General features: G+C 46.0%; 1 protein-coding gene across 1 annotated transcript in view; it reads right to left on the bottom strand.

Annotated features, from left to right (window-relative positions):
* LOC138580147 (killer cell lectin-like receptor subfamily B member 1B allele A) overlaps positions 1–14,361 on the bottom strand; it is a 39,157-nt gene extending 24,796 nt beyond the window's left edge. The window contains exon 1 of the mRNA XM_069650468.1: positions 14,203–14,361. Coding sequence (XP_069506569.1) covers positions 14,203–14,232 — 30 coding nt within the window. The 5' untranslated portion in view covers positions 14,233–14,361. The remainder of the gene's footprint in view (positions 1–14,202) is intronic.
* Positions 14,362–15,683: the final 1,322 nt, after the last annotated feature.

Below are 15,683 nucleotides of genomic sequence, written 5' to 3'. Positions count from 1 at the left end.
AGCAGAAACCTAGGAGAAAGTCAGAAGCATACTGGTGCCGGTATAAAGCCCGATGCTACATGGTCATACTGCAACCCCAGGTGAGCGGGCGGGTGCCGGGATAAAGCCCGAAGCTACCTGGTCATACTGGAACCCCGGGTGAGTAGGAGGGTCCCGGGATAAAGCCTGAAGCTACCTGGTCATACTGGAACCCCGGGTGAGTGGGCGGGTGCCGGGATAAAGCCTGAAGCTACCTGGTCATACTGGAACCCCTGGTGAGCGGGCGGGTGCTGGGATAAAGCCTGAGCTACCTGGTCATACTGGAACCCCGGGTGAGTGGGCGGGTGCCGGGATAAAGCCTGAAGCTACCTCGTCATACTGGAACCCGGGGTGAGCGGGCGGGTGCCAGGATAAAGCCTGAAGCTACCTGGTCATACTGGAACCCCGGGTTAGCGGGCGGGTGCCAGGATAAAGCCTGAAACTACCCGGTCATACCTGAACACCGGGAGAGTGGGCGGGTGCCGAGATAAAGCCTGATGCTACCTGGTCATAGTGTAGTGGAAACCCGGGTGAATGGGCGGGTGCCGGGATAAAGCCGATGCTACCTGGTCATACTGGAACCCCGGGTGAGCGGGCGGGTGCCGGTATAAAGCCTGATGCTACCTGGTCATACTGCAACCCCAGGTGAGCGGCCGGGTCCCGGGATAAAGCCTGAAGCTACCTGGTCATACTGGAACCCCAGGTGAGTGGGCGGGTGCCGGGATAAAGCCTGAAGCTACCTGGTGAACACCAAAAAACAGGATAAAGAGAACAGCGACCAGAAAGCTCACGCGGCACCATGGGATTATCACCAGGGCTGTTGCCAAGCCTCCCTCGCATTGTAATTATGTGAGTACTGGTCCTAGGCTCTGCATGCCAGCCTGTCTATGTGTTGTGTCCTAGTCCCTGGTCTGTGTTCCTGTATTATCCCTTCATGACCCGGCCCGCCTCAGCCAGACTACTAATGAAGCTTGTAAAGGCACCACACCCAGGGACTGCCTCTGTCTACAGGAACTAGATGCTCTGTACCTTATTTCTGCTTCAAAGGACATCTTTCTTTTAATAACAAAATATATACTAAATGTTCAAGTACAGTCACACCTTCCAGACGAGGAGTTTGCTGCCCCCTTTTATAGAGGTGCAGATGAGTTAAATTTGGTTATAATTGCTCTGTTTCACTCCTGACTTGCTGGTCTTTGCCCCCTGGTTCCACCTCCACCCAATTTAAGTGTGCCTCTCCTCCTGACTCCCAGCTGTGGTGGTTTCTAATCCTCAGCACCCCTCGCTCGCCCCCCAGGGTTACGCAGGAGTGTCCCGGCTGCTTTCTGGTCCAATGCTCTGCCTATCCACTTCATGGGGAACAGGCCTGGCCCTGTATCCTCTCTCTCGCTCCCTAAGGGCCATCCCCTGCACCTGGGATAGGTCAGGCTAATCACGTGACCTAGCGCCAAGCTGACCCTCTAACAGCTCCACCCATGTCAGCCTGTCAATCACACACACTAGCTGTACCCAGGGATGCAAGCGGTGATGTCGCACTCACACCTCCACATGCTACGTGCACGGACTGTTTCTGTGAGCTACTGATGGTAACATACAACGCATGGATTATCGATAGTATATTGTCCACTGTGTGCTTCATTGGGCAGTACATGGGGGACCCATTGATGCCCCCTTTGTTTTCTTCATTAAAGTCACGTGGGGACCTCTACAGCAGTTCCCCAGAGTCCAGGCACCTGGCATTTAGTTGCAATCTCCAAGAATCCGGGATTCATATCATTGGTGGGAAGTTAAGCACTGACATGTTTGTCAATTTCACCTTTGCATCTGATCTTTGAGTTCGCTTTCAGCATAATGAGGGTCTGAGCATGAGATAAGCCACGTTTCTCCTCGAGTTCTAGGAGCTAGACAGAGGAGACAACGTGGCTTAACATGTTAGTTTTCAGGGTGCTATTCAGACATGTGGGGATCATGTTGAGTGCTAGAGATTACGTAGGAAACATGTGAAAGGTATGTTCATATACTACCTTGATATGTAGAAGGGGGGAGCTTGTGCTCCCGCTGTTTTAATGGTTGCCTCAACAGCAGATAGTTTGGGGGTGATGGAGAGGAGGGAGGGCTGCAGAGAAAAGAGGAGAAGGGAAAAGACGGAAATGATAAGTATAGCAAGCATTGGCAAAGCCAACAGTGTTGGCATATGTATGGGCATAAGGTGGGCAGTTTTCAGGAAGTGCAATAATGCTCCTTCCAGGCCATAAAATTGCAGCAGCTCGACACGGTGTGATTATCTGGGCATATGATAGTAGTGGCTATCTAATACTTATACAATGTCAGAATTGTTGGCTATGTGACTTCAGTGCACGTGCAGGCAGCAAATATACATCTAGTGGCTGAAGACACACTTGGTTAAGATATTTTTTTACACTGGTAGGCCATTTACAGCTGCGATTAAGCCATCAACTCTTCACACACTACTTAACAATAATAGTGGCTGGCGAAGATTTGGTGTTACTGCTTAATAGAGGTAGCCCAACAGGATCTCAGGAGGATATGCTTCTGGGGGGAAAGAGGCAGGTAGTGGGTGGGATTAGCATGGACAGGGGAAATCAATGCGTGGGGAAATAAGCAAGCCACACCCATGTGTTGCTCCTCCCATTCCTACTCCTACGCAATAGTTGAGCTTATTGGTGGGGCTTGTGCGCCCCCTAACAGCCAAAATTAAAAAGGGTGTGATCGCAACTGGGGTATGAAGCAGCACCCCTAAGACTTTTGCTTTTGGGGTAATAAGCTTTACCCAATTCCATTAGTAAAAGTTGTTTTCCCCCCAGTTTCATAGTCCCCTGGTTCATCCAGCTCCGCTCTCCGTGCTTCCACACTAAGCTTCGGAATGGTTTTCGAGTACTCATTTAGGTGGCAGGTCCACCCTACCCAACCATGCCCTCTACCCCCAAGGAAAGCTCTCAGAGCTCTCATCAATACCTCATAACCAGGATTGCCCTCAGTGAAACCTCTTATCCCAGCGCACAGTTAAGTCTATCAGCCCTCCTTGTCCAGAAAGTGCTTGTCCTATTACAGTCTCACAAGATGGGAAGCACAGCCCCTGGACTACTATTGCATTTATCACCCGGCTGGAGACCGAACCTCGCCTTCCCCTTTACTGCCCATAAATAAATAAATAAATAATAAGCGGAAGTCTGGAGCTTCCGTACAGTTTCTAATCGTATTTGGCCAAGAACTGGAGTGTTGGGTGGTGCAGTTAGAGGCAGACGTAATAGTGTTATTGAGTGATTATGTGGTTAGTATTGTTGGAATTGTGAATTCTGAGATCTTGAGATTTTATGCCTGTTTTGTATTTGTGATTTAATGAATATTGATTATTAGCACTCGGTGGGGTGAGCCACCCAATCAGGTAGCTAGGACCACAGGCTTGAACCGCCGGCATAAGCCAGCGTTCCAAGCCGCCTGATGGCTGGATCCCCCGCCGCCATCTTCCCCCACCCCCAGTCCTTTTTATTTAATTCCCTCCCCCCCCCACTTAGCATATTTCGCTGCAGCAGCTCCTTCCTCTAAGCGTCCCAAGGCTGCTATGGAAAGAGAAGAGGGGCTCCGTAAGTTGCACCAGTTCCCTTTCCATCGCCCCCATCTTTGTCAAGGATTTTCCTTTATTAAACAGGACGGGTGCGGCGTTCCGTTCAACAAAGGAAAATCCAATTTTCTTAGCACCCATGATTGCTGCTTTGGCAACCCGGGGTGCTAATGGCGTTATCTACCCGTTCCACGTTAATGGCAAACGCTTCGCTCGGGCCGTTAACTGGGGCCGCAGGCCGTTACCCCCGGTGTTGCCCATGGAATGGGTACATAACGCTACATTATGTGTAAAGTTCTTTGCGAAATAATCGCATTAACAATAAAAAAAATGTAATAGTGCCATTACATGCCATGCCATGATTTCTGCATTGTATGCTAACAGTATGCCATGATTTCTGCGTCATAGGCTAATAGTATGCCAGGATTTCTTCGTCATAGGCTAATAGTATGCCAGGATTTCTGCGTCACAGGCTAATAGTGTGCCAGGATTTCTGCGTCATAGGCTAATGGTGTGCCAGGATTTCTGCGTCATAGGCTAATAGTATTCCAGGATTTCTGCGTCACAGGCTAATAGTGTGCCAGGATTTCTGCGTCATAGGCTAATGGTGTGCCAGGATTTCTGCGTCATAGGCTAATAGTATTCCAGGATTTCTGCGACATAGGCTAATAGTATGCCAGGATTTCTACGTCATAGGCTAATAGTATGCCATGATTTCTGCATTGTAGGCTAATAGTGTGCCACGATTTCTGCGTCATAGGCTAATGGTATGCCAGGATTTCTGCGTCATAGGCTAATAGTATGCCAGGATTTCTTCGTCATAGGCTAATAGTATGCCAGGATTTCTGCGTCATAGGCTAATAGTGTGCCAGGATTTCTGCGTCATAGGCTAATGGTGTGCCACGATTTCTGCATCATAGGCTAATAGTATGCCAGGATTTCTGCGTCATAGGGTAATAGTGTGCCATGATTTCTGCGTCATAGGCTAATGGTATGCCAGGATTTCTGCGTCATAGGCTAATAGTGTGCCAGGATTTCTGCGTCATAGGCTAATAGTGTGCCAGGATTTCTTCCTCATAGGCTAACAGTATGCCACGATTTCTGCGTCATAGGGTAATAGTGTGCCATGATTTCTGCATCATAGGCTAATAGTGTGCCAGGATTTCTGCGTCATAGGCTAATAGTGTGCCAGGATTTCTTCCTCATAGGCTAACAGTATGCCACGATTTCTGCGTCATAGGGTAATAGTGTGCCATGATTTCTGCGTCATAGGCTAATGGTATGCCAGGATTTCTGCGTCATAGGCTAATAGTATGCCACGATTTCTGCATCATAGGCTAATAGTGTGCCAGGATTTCTGCATCATAGGCTAATAGTGTGCCAGGATTTCTGCATCATAGGCTAATAGTGTGCCAGGATTTCTGCGTCATAGGCTAATAGTGTGCCAGGATTTCTGCATCATAGGCTAATAGTGTGCCATGATTTCTGCGTCATAGGCTAATAGTGTGCCAGGATTTCTGCGTCATAGGCTAATAGTATGCCAGGATTTCTACGTCATAGGCTAATAGTGTGCCAGGATTTCTGCGTCATAGGCTAATAGTGTGCCAGGATTTCTGCGTCATAGGCTAATAGTGTGCCAGGATTTCTGCGTCATAGGCTAATAGTGTGCCAGGATTTCTGCGTCATAGGCTAATAGCATGCCATGATTTCTGCGTCATAGGCTAATAGTGTGCCACGATTTCTGCGTCATAGGCTAATGGTGTGCCAGGATTTCTGCGTCATAGGCTAATAGTATGCCAGGATTTCTACGTCATAGGCTAATAGTGTGCCAGGATTTCTGCGTCATAGGCTAATAGTATGCCACGATTTCTGCATCATAGGCTAATAGTGTGCCAGGATTTCTTCGTCATAGGCTAATAGTGTGCCAGGATTACTGCGTCATAGGCTAATAGTGTGCCAGGATTTCTGCGTCATAGGCTAATAGTGTGCCAGGATTTCTGCATCATAGGCTAATAGTGTGCCAGGATTTCTGCATCATAGGCTAATAGTGTGCCAGGATTTCTGCATCATAGGCTAATGGTGTGCCAGGATTTCTGCGTCATAGGCTAATGGTGTGCCAGGATTTCTGCATCATAGGCTAATAGTATGCCACGATTTCTGCGTCATAGGCTAATAGTATGCCAGGATTTCTGCGTCATAGGCTAATAGTATGCCATGATTTCTGCGTCATAGGCTAATAGTGTGCCAGGATTTCTGCGTCATAGGCTAATAGTATGCCAGGATTTCTACGTCATAGGCTAATAGTGTGCCAGGATTTCTGCGTCATAGGCTAATAGTGTGCCAGGATTTCTGCGTCATAGGCTAATAGTGTGCCAGGATTTCTGCGTCATAGGCTAATAGCATGCCATGATTTCTGCGTCATAGGCTAATAGTGTGCCACGATTTCTGCGTCATAGGCTAATGGTGTGCCAGGATTTCTGCGTCATAGGCTAATAGTATGCCAGGATTTCTACGTCATAGGCTAATAGTGTGCCAGGATTTCTGCGTCATAGGCTAATAGTATGCCACGATTTCTGCATCATAGGCTAATAGTATGCCACGATTTCTGCGTCATAGGCTAATAGTATGCCAGGATTTCTGCGTCATAGGCTAATAGTATGCCATGATTTCTGCGTCATAGGCTAATAGTATGCCATGATTTCTGCGTCATAGGCTAATAGTGTGCCAGGATTTCTGCGTCATAGGCTAATAGTATGCCAGGATTTCTACGTCATAGGCTAATAGTGTGCCAGGATTTCTGCGTCATAGGCTAATAGTGTGCCAGGATTTCTGCGTCATAGGCTAATAGTGTGCCAGGATTTCTGCGTCATAGGCTAATAGTGTGCCAGGATTTCTGCGTCATAGGCTAATAGTATGCCACGATTTCTGCATCATAGGCTAATAGTGTGCCAGGATTTCTACGTCATAGGCTAATAGTATGCCAGGATTTCTGCATTGTATGCTAATAGTATGCCACGATTTCTGCGTCATAGGCTAATAGTATGCCACGATTTCTGCGTCATAGGCTAATGGTGTGCCACGATTTCTGCGTCATAGGCTAATAGTGTGCCAGGATTTCTGTGTCATAGGCTAATAGTGTGCCAGGATTTCTTCGTCATAGGCTAATAGTGTGCCAGGATTTCTGCGTCATAGGCTAATAGTGTGCCAGGATTTCTTCGTCATAGGCTAATAGTGTGCCAGGATTTCTGCGTCATAGGCTAATAGTGTGCCAGGATTTCTGCGACATAGGCTAATAGTGTGCCACGATTTCTGCGTCACAGGCTAATAGTGTGCCACGATTTCTGCGTCATAGGCTAATGGTGTGCCAGGATTTCTGCGTCATAGGCTAATAGTATTCCAGGATTTCTACGTCATAGGCTAATAGTGTGCCAGGATTTCTGCGTCATAGGCTAATAGTATGCCACGATTTCTGCATCATAGGCTAATAGTATGCCACGATTTCTGCGTCATAGGCTAATAGTATGCCAGGATTTCTGCGTCATAGGCTAATAGTATGCCATGATTTCTGCGTCATAGGCTAATAGTGTGCCAGGATTTCTGCGTCATAGGCTAATAGTATGCCAGGATTTCTACGTCATAGGCTAATAGTGTGCCAGGATTTCTGCGTCATAGGCTAATAGTGTGCCAGGATTTCTGCGTCATAGGCTAATAGTATGCCAGGATTTCTGCGTCATAGGCTAATAGTGTGCCAGGATTTCTGCGTCATAGGCTAATAGTATGCCACGATTTCTGCATCATAGGCTAATAGTGTGCCAGGATTTCTACGTCATAGGCTAATAGTATGCCAGGATTTCTGCATTGTATGCTAATAGTATGCCACGATTTCTGCGTCATAGGCTAATAGTATGCCACGATTTCTGCGTCATAGGCTAATGGTGTGCCACGATTTCTGCGTCATAGGCTAATAGTGTGCCAGGATTTCTGCGTCATAGGCTAATAGTGTGCCAGGATTTCTTCGTCATAGGCTAATAGTGTGCCAGGATTTCTGCGTCATAGGCTAATAGTGTGCCAGGATTTCTTCGTCATAGGCTAATAGTATGCCAGGATTTCTGCGTCATAGGCTAATAGTATGCCAGGATTTCTTCGTCATAGGCTAATAGTATGCCAGGATTTCTTCGTCATAGGCTAATAGTGTGCCAGGATTTCTGCGTCATAGGCTAATAGTGTGCCAGTATTTCTTCGTCATAGGCTAATAGTATGCCACGATTTCTGCGTCATAGGCTAATAGTGTGCCAGGATTTCTTCCTCATAGGCTAATAGTATGCCAGGATTTCTGCGTCACAGGCTAATAGTGTGCCAGGATTTCTGCGTCATAGGCTAATAGTGTGCCAGGATTTCTTCGTCATAGGCTAATAGTATGCCAGGATTTCTGCGTCATAGGCTAATAGTATGCCAGGATTTCTGCGTCATAGGCTAATAGTGTGCCAGGATTTCTGCGTCATAGGCTAATAGTGTGCCAGGATTTCTGCGTCATAGGCTAACAGTATGCCAGGATTTCTGCATCATAGGCTAACAGTGTGCCAGGATTTCTTCGTCATAGGCTAATAGTATGCCAGGATTTCTGCGTCACAGGCTAATAGTGTGCCAGGATTTCTGCGTCATAGGCTAATAGTGTGCCAGGATTTCTTCGTCATAGGCTAATAGTATGCCAGGATTTCTGCGTCATAGGCTAATAGTGTGCCAGGATTTCTGCGTCATAGGCTAATAGTGTGCCAGGATTTCTGCATCATAGGCTAATAGTGTGCCACGATTTCTGCATCATAGGCTAATAGTGTGCCAGGATTTCTGCATCATAGGCTAATAGTGTGCCAGGATTTCTGCGTCATAGGCTAATAGTGTGCCAGGATTTCTGCGTCATAGGCTAATAGTGTGCCAGGATTTCTGCGTCATAGGCTAATAGTATGCCAGGATTTCTGCATCATAGGCTAATAGTATGCCACGATTTCTGCATCATAGGCTAATAGTGTGCCACGATTTCTGCGTCATAGGCTAATAGTATGCCATGATTTCTGAGTCATAGGCTAATAGTGTGCCAGGATTTCTGCGTCATAGGCTAATAGTATGCCAGGATTTCTACGTCATAGGCTAATAGTGTGCCAGGATTTCTGCGTCATAGGCTAATAGTGTGCCAGGATTTCTTCGTCATAGGCTAATAGTATGCCAGGATTTCTGCGTCATAGGCTAATAGTGTGCCAGGATTTCTGCGTCATAGGCTAATAGTGTGCCAGGATTTCTGCATCATAGGCTAATAGTGTGCCAGGATTTCTGCATTGTATGCTAATAGTATGCCACGATTTCTGCGTCATAGGCTAATAGTGTGCCAGGATTTCTGCGTCATAGGCTAATGGTGTGCCAGGATTTCTGCGTCATAGGCTAATAGTGTGCCAGGATTTCTGCATCATAGGCTAATAGTGTGCCAGGATTTCTGCATCATAGGCTAATAGTGTGCCAGGATTTCTGCATTGTATGCTAATAGTATGCCACGATTTCTGCGTCATAGGCTAATAGTGTGCCAGGATTTCTGCATCATAGGCTAACAGTGTGCCAGGATTTCTGCATCATAGGCTAATAGTGTGCCAGGATTTCTGCATTGTATGCTAATAGTATGCCACGATTTCTGCGTCATAGGCTAATAGTATGCCACGATTTCTGCGTCATAGGCTAATAGTGTGCCAGGATTTCTGCATCATAGGCTAATAGTGTGCCAGGATTTCTGCGTCATAGGCTAATAGTGTGCCAGGATTTCTTCGTCATAGGCTAATAGTATGCCAGGATTTCTGCGTCATAGGCTAATAGTACGCCAGGATTTCTGCGTCATAGGCTAATAGTGTGCCAGGATTTCTTCGTCATAGGCTAATAGTACGCCAGGATTTCTGCGTCATAGGCTAATAGTGTGCCAGGATTTCTGCGTCATAGGCTAACAGTATGCCAGGATTTCTGCGTCATAGGCTAATAGTGTGCCAGGATTTCTGCGTCATAGGCTAATACTGTGCCAGGATTTCTGCGTCATAGGCTAATAGTATGCCATGATTTCTGCGTCATAGGCTAATAGTGTGCAAGGATTTCTGCGTCATAGGCTAATAGTATGCCAGGATTTCTGCGTCATAGGCTAATAGTGTGCCAGGATTTCTTCGTCATAGGCTAATAGTATGCCAGGATTTCTGCGTCATAGGCTAATAGTGTGCCAGGATTTCTGCGTCATAGGCTAATAGTATGCCAGGATTTCTACGTCATAGGCTAATAGTGTGCCAGGATTTCTGCGTCATAGGCTAATAGTATTCCAGGATTTCTGCGTCATAGGCTAATAGTATGCCACGATTTCTGCGTCATAGGCTAATGGTGTGCCAGGATTTCTGCGTCATAGGCTAATAGTGTGCCAGGATTTCTGCATCATAGGCTAATAGTGTGCCAGTATTTCTGCATCATAGGCTAATAGTGTGCCAGGATTTCTGCATTGTATGCTAATAGTATGCCACGATTTCTGCGTCATAGGCTAATAGTATGCCACGATTTCTGCGTCATAGGCTAATAGTGTGCCAGGATTTCTGCATCATAGGCTAATAGTGTGCCAGGATTTCTGCGTCATAGGCTAATAGTATGCCAGGATTTCTGCGTCATAGGCTAATAGTATTCCAGGATTTCTGCGACATAGGCTAATAGTATGCCAGGATTTCTGCGTCATAGGCTAATAGTGTGCCAGGATTTCTGCATTGTATGCTAATAGTATGCCACGATTTCTGCGTCATAGGCTAATAGTATGCCACGATTTCTGCGTCATAGGCTAATAGTGTGCCACGATTTCTGCGTCATAGGCTAATGGTGTGCCAGGATTTCTGCGTCATAGGCTAATAGTATTCCAGGATTTCTGCGACATAGGCTAATAGTGTGCCAGGATTTCTGCGTCATAGGCTAATAGTGTGCCAGGATTTCTGCGTCATAGGCTAATAGTATTCCAGGATTTCTGCGTCATAGGCTAATAGTGTGCCAGGATTTCTTCGTCATAGGCTAATAGTATGCCACGATTTCTGCATCATAGGCTAATAGTGTGCCAGGATTTCTGCATCATAGGCTAATAGTGTGCCAGGATTTCTGCATTGTATGCTAATAGTATGCCACGATTTCTGCGTCATAGGCTAATAGTATGCCACGATTTCTGCGTCATAGGCTAATAGTGTGCCACGATTTCTGCGTCATAGGCTAATGGTGTGCCAGGATTTCTGCGTCATAGGCTAATAGTATTCCAGGATTTCTGCGACATAGGCTAATAGTGTGCCAGGATTTCTGCGTCATAGGCTAATAGTGTGCCAGGATTTCTGCGTCATAGGCTAATAGTATTCCAGGATTTCTGCGACATAGGCTAATAGTATGCCAGGATTTCTGCGTCATAGGCTAATAGTATGCCAGGATTTCTGCGACATAGGCTAATAGTATGCCAGGATTTCTGCGTCATAGGCTAATAGTATGCCAGGATTTCTTCGTCATAGGCTAATAGTATGCCAGGATTTCTTCGTCATAGGCTAATAGTGTGCCAGGATTTATGCGTCATAGGCTAATAGTGTGCCAGGATTTCTGCGACATAGGCTAATAGTGTGCCACGATTTCTGCGTCATAGGCTAATAGTGTGCCAGGATTTCTGCGTCATAGGCTAATAGTGTGCCAGGATTTCTGCATCATAGGCTAATAGTGTGCCAGGATTTCTGCGTCATAGGCTAATAGTGTGCCAGGATTTCTTCATCATAGGCTAATAGTATGCCAGGATTTCTGCGTCATAGGCTAATAGTATGCCAGGATTTCTACGTCATAGGCTAACAGTATGCCAGGATTTCTGCATCATAGGCTAATAGTATGCCAGGATTTCTGCGTCATAGGCTAATAGTGTGCCAGGATTTCTTCGTCATAGGCTAATAGTATGCCAGGATTTCTGCGTCATAGGCTAATAGTATGCCAGGATTTCTATGTCATAGGCTAACAGTATGCCAGGATTTCTGCATCATAGTCTAATAGTGTGCCAGGATTTCTGCGTCATAGGCTAACAGTATGCCAGGATTTCTGCATCATAGGCTAATAGTATGCCAGGATTTCTACGTCATAGGCTAACAGTATGCCAGGATTTCTGCATCATAGGCTAATAGTGTGCCAGGATTTCTGCGTCATAGGCTAACAGTATGCCAGGATTTCTGCATCATAGGCTAATAGTATGCCAGGATTTCTACGTCATAGGCTAACAGTGTGCCAGGATTTCTTCGTCATAGGCTAATAGTATGCCAGGATTTCTGCATCATAGGCTAATAGTGTGCCAGGATTTCTTCGTCATAGGCTAATAGTATGCCAGGATTTCTGCGTCATAGGCTAATAGTATGCCAGGATTTCTACGTCATAGGCTAACAGTATGCCAGGATTTCTGCGTCATAGGCTAATAGTGTGCCAGGATTTCTGCGTCATAGGCTAATAGTGTGCCAGGATTTCTGCGTCATAGGCTAATAGTATTCCAGGATTTCTGCGACATAGGCTAATAGTATGCCAGGATTTCTGCGTCATAGGCTAATAGTATGCCAGGATTTCTGCGACATAGGCTAATAGTATGCCAGGATTTCTGCGTCATAGGCTAATAGTATGCCAGGATTTCTTCGTCATAGGCTAATAGTATGCCAGGATTTCTACGTCATAGGCTAATAGTGTGCCAGGATTTCTGCGTCATAGGCTAACAGTATTCCAGGATTTCTGCGACATAGGCTAATAGTATGCCAGGATTTCTGCGTCATAGGCTAATAGTGTGCCAGGATTTCTGCGTCATAGGCTAATAGTACGCCAGGATTTCTGCGTCATAGGCTAATAGTGTGCCAGGATTTCTTCGTCATAGGCTAATAGTACGCCAGGATTTCTACGTCATAGGCTAATAGTGTGCCAGGATTTCTTCGTCATAGGCTAATAGTATGCCAGGATTTCTGCGTCATAGGCTAATAGTGTGCCAGGATTTCTTCGTCATAGGCTAATAGTATGCCAGGATTTCTGCGTCATAGGCTAATAGTATGCCAGGATTTCTACGTCATAGGCTAACAGTATGCCAGGATTTCTGCATCATAGGCTAATAGTGTGCCAGGATTTCTGCGTCATAGGCTAATAGTATGCCAGGATTTCTACGTCATAGGCTAATAGTGTGCCAGGATTTCTGCGTCATAGGCTAATAGTATTCCAGGATTTCTGCGACATAGGCTAATAGTATGCCAGGATTTCTGCGTCATAGGCTAATAGTATGCCAGGATTTCTGCGTCATGTACCTCGGGAATGGAGCACGGGAGAGAGGAAGCAATGATTCCCAACACTCATGCCTGAATGAGTTACTTCCCCAGGATCGTTGCACGCACGTGGAGAATTCCCACAAGGAATCTTTAGGGGGAGGATCCATAAGAGAATCCTATGAGAATAGCAACCGGGTCAGACTGATCCGAGAAGGTTCTCCTCCATGTGAAGAAAAAGCTACTAGAAGGACACAGATGGAGTTCTAACGTTTGGAACGCCTGGATCAATTTTCCCTACGGAGAGCGCGAGTAACTCTTTGATTTATAAATCACCCCTGTGACAAGAGGTTGGTCACTAAGAGCTTCCCATGATTTAGAGGGGAGGAATGGATATGCTACAGCTCACAAGCAGAACATCTAATTAAATATAGGTTATATGAAAAAGAAATGAATAGCAAGGCAACAAGGCAAAGTGCCCTCAAGAATAGTATTAAAACATACATAACACTTTGTGACCAGATTAGCAATATGCCAAGTGCCAACGCTTTAATTAAAAGAAAATCCAACATGGTTGATAATCCTCCCAAAATATTCTAGGTCGGCTAGAGATGTCTTGTAATGTAATGTAACTTGCGCAGGGGCAGGTTATTCAGGAAAGGAGCGTGAAGCTCTGCCTCAAGTTTATCAAACACATTGCTTAATTCATTTCCACAGACTGTTTGAAGGGCTTATAAGCCCACAGGAGGGTAGGGGGCGAGGGAGGCGATAGACTACCATAAACATTAGAAATGGGGCATGAGAGCTGTCCTTTATTCTTCAGTCTCGTAGAAGACAGCCGTCTGAGGAATGCATCTTCGTAAGCAGTAGCATTGCCAAAGGGGGTTTCCCATTCAGTTATTTAGGTCGTCTCTATATATTAGAGCCGTTCCCTGGTGCCTGCTGCTCCGTCATGCATAAGGAGAGCAGCCTGGTGTTACAGCGGCGGCCATTTTGTGAAAGCCAGTGCAACCATTTAAGTTGCTGCTTTAAAGAGCTTGTTCTCTTTCCATGAAGCTTTATGCATTGATGTCGCTTCCACTTTATGCTGACTTATACTTTATTTCCCTATTTGTTCGATGTTTATAGGGGTCCATAGCACTAATGATCGTTATAGTAAAATTACTTTAAAGGCAATGAGGTTTGGCTTAGCAAATATAGTGTAAACATTGTTTGTCCTGTGGGGTTTAACACAAATCTCACCCTGTACCTTTGCAAAGCCAGACCTGTTGGCTTTGGCAGTGCTTGTTGTGTGCCACCGCTCACCTTTTTGCTCGAGTCATCCAGCGACACCATTTCAGCCTTCCTCCTCTGACAGAACCTCTGCCCGTCTGGCCAGTTCTTCTTCTCGTCTGAGAAATAGTAGCACTTTTCCTGCTGGGGGATCCAGTGCAGCGGGCAAAGCTTGCAGGCGGCACGCGGTGCATCTGTGGGCAGGAAGCAACAAGGAAGATGAACCTGCGGCAACGCATGTGTGTTTGCTTGCCTGCATCTGAGTAAGACTCCCTGGGGGTAACTTTCAAATAAATTGCATGCAGGCGACTACCGGTGGTGTAACTCAAGATGTGGAGGCCCCCTGCAAGTCCTGCTGAGTGCCTCCCCCCACTGGGCATGGGCAACATGGGCTCTCCGCAACATGGGGGCAGCAGGGGCCCCCGTTACGCCAGTGGCGAACAGCAATGTTAGCACTTACATGCTGTTGGGTCCCCTACCTGCAATTTTCTACTTTTGCAAGGAGGAGTGGAAAAGTGAACAGTAAAACCAGGCAAAATTGCCTTTACACTGCTTCTGGTGAAAAAAAAATAAGCAAACGCTGCCTGTAAATTATATGTTGGTTTTGGAGTTGACCTATGGATTCCTATGGAATCCGCCTGCACGATATCAGGTGTTAAATGGAGGCGGATTCCATAGGAATCCATTTCTTTTGCACCCGCACGAAAATCACATGCAGTTGAAAAACAAAGATGTAAAATCCGCTTTGTGCCCCTCCTCTGGAATCCCAGGGAAATGGGCTGGCTGGGGAAACAGTGGTAACAGAAAAATGCGCCTTGCTTAATGCTCCCCATGTGGGTGTGTGAGCGTCAACTAATCCGACCTTACGTAAAACAAAAATGTTTTATAAAATGAGGAGTGACGAGCAAACATATAGTTACATTTTAAAACCTAAGTAAAATAAAGTTTCTTAATGATAATTTGGTTTACTCTGTTTGTTGTATGCCACAGACTTCAAAAGGCCTGAATTGTCTCTAGGTGCAGCCTAAGAACATGACAAAGGATTTTTTGATGCGGCATGAATGGCTCTCGCATGTGTCTGAATTTGTCTTGTAATAAGAGGCTTAGATACCGCAAGGGGACTACTATTGAACATGAGAAGACTGCGGTGTCTCCCTCCTTTATCCTTATCTAACTCCAGGGGTGTGTACCTTTGAGATTAAAGATCCCTGTTAAGGTGCAAGCATGTCTGCAAGGAACAGAGCACTGTATAGGTTGAGGGTCAGGGCAGAGTGTGCAAGTAGGGAGGTGCCTAGTTGCGGGGAGGGGGGATTGGGCCTTTAGATAAGAGGGCACTTTCTTGTGTGTTGCAAACATTATTCAGGAATATATTGAGCTTGATTTTCGACATATTTTGTGTATTTGTGTGATTGGAAGTGGGAAAAAGAACTGCGCATTGCATGTGTTCCCATTCAGAAAGGCAAACTGCAGGTTCAAAGGCCTTTATGCATGCAGCTTCATATTGCAGTGTGTGC

Source organism: Ambystoma mexicanum, chromosome 3p (assembly GCF_040938575.1).
Source record: "Ambystoma mexicanum isolate Mex_15411 chromosome 3p, UKY_AmexF1_1, whole genome shotgun sequence".
Classification (NCBI taxonomy): domain Eukaryota; kingdom Metazoa; phylum Chordata; class Amphibia; order Caudata; family Ambystomatidae; genus Ambystoma; species Ambystoma mexicanum.
The sequence above is the reverse complement of the archived record's forward strand: the minus strand, read 5'-3'. Positions and strand labels throughout refer to the sequence as shown.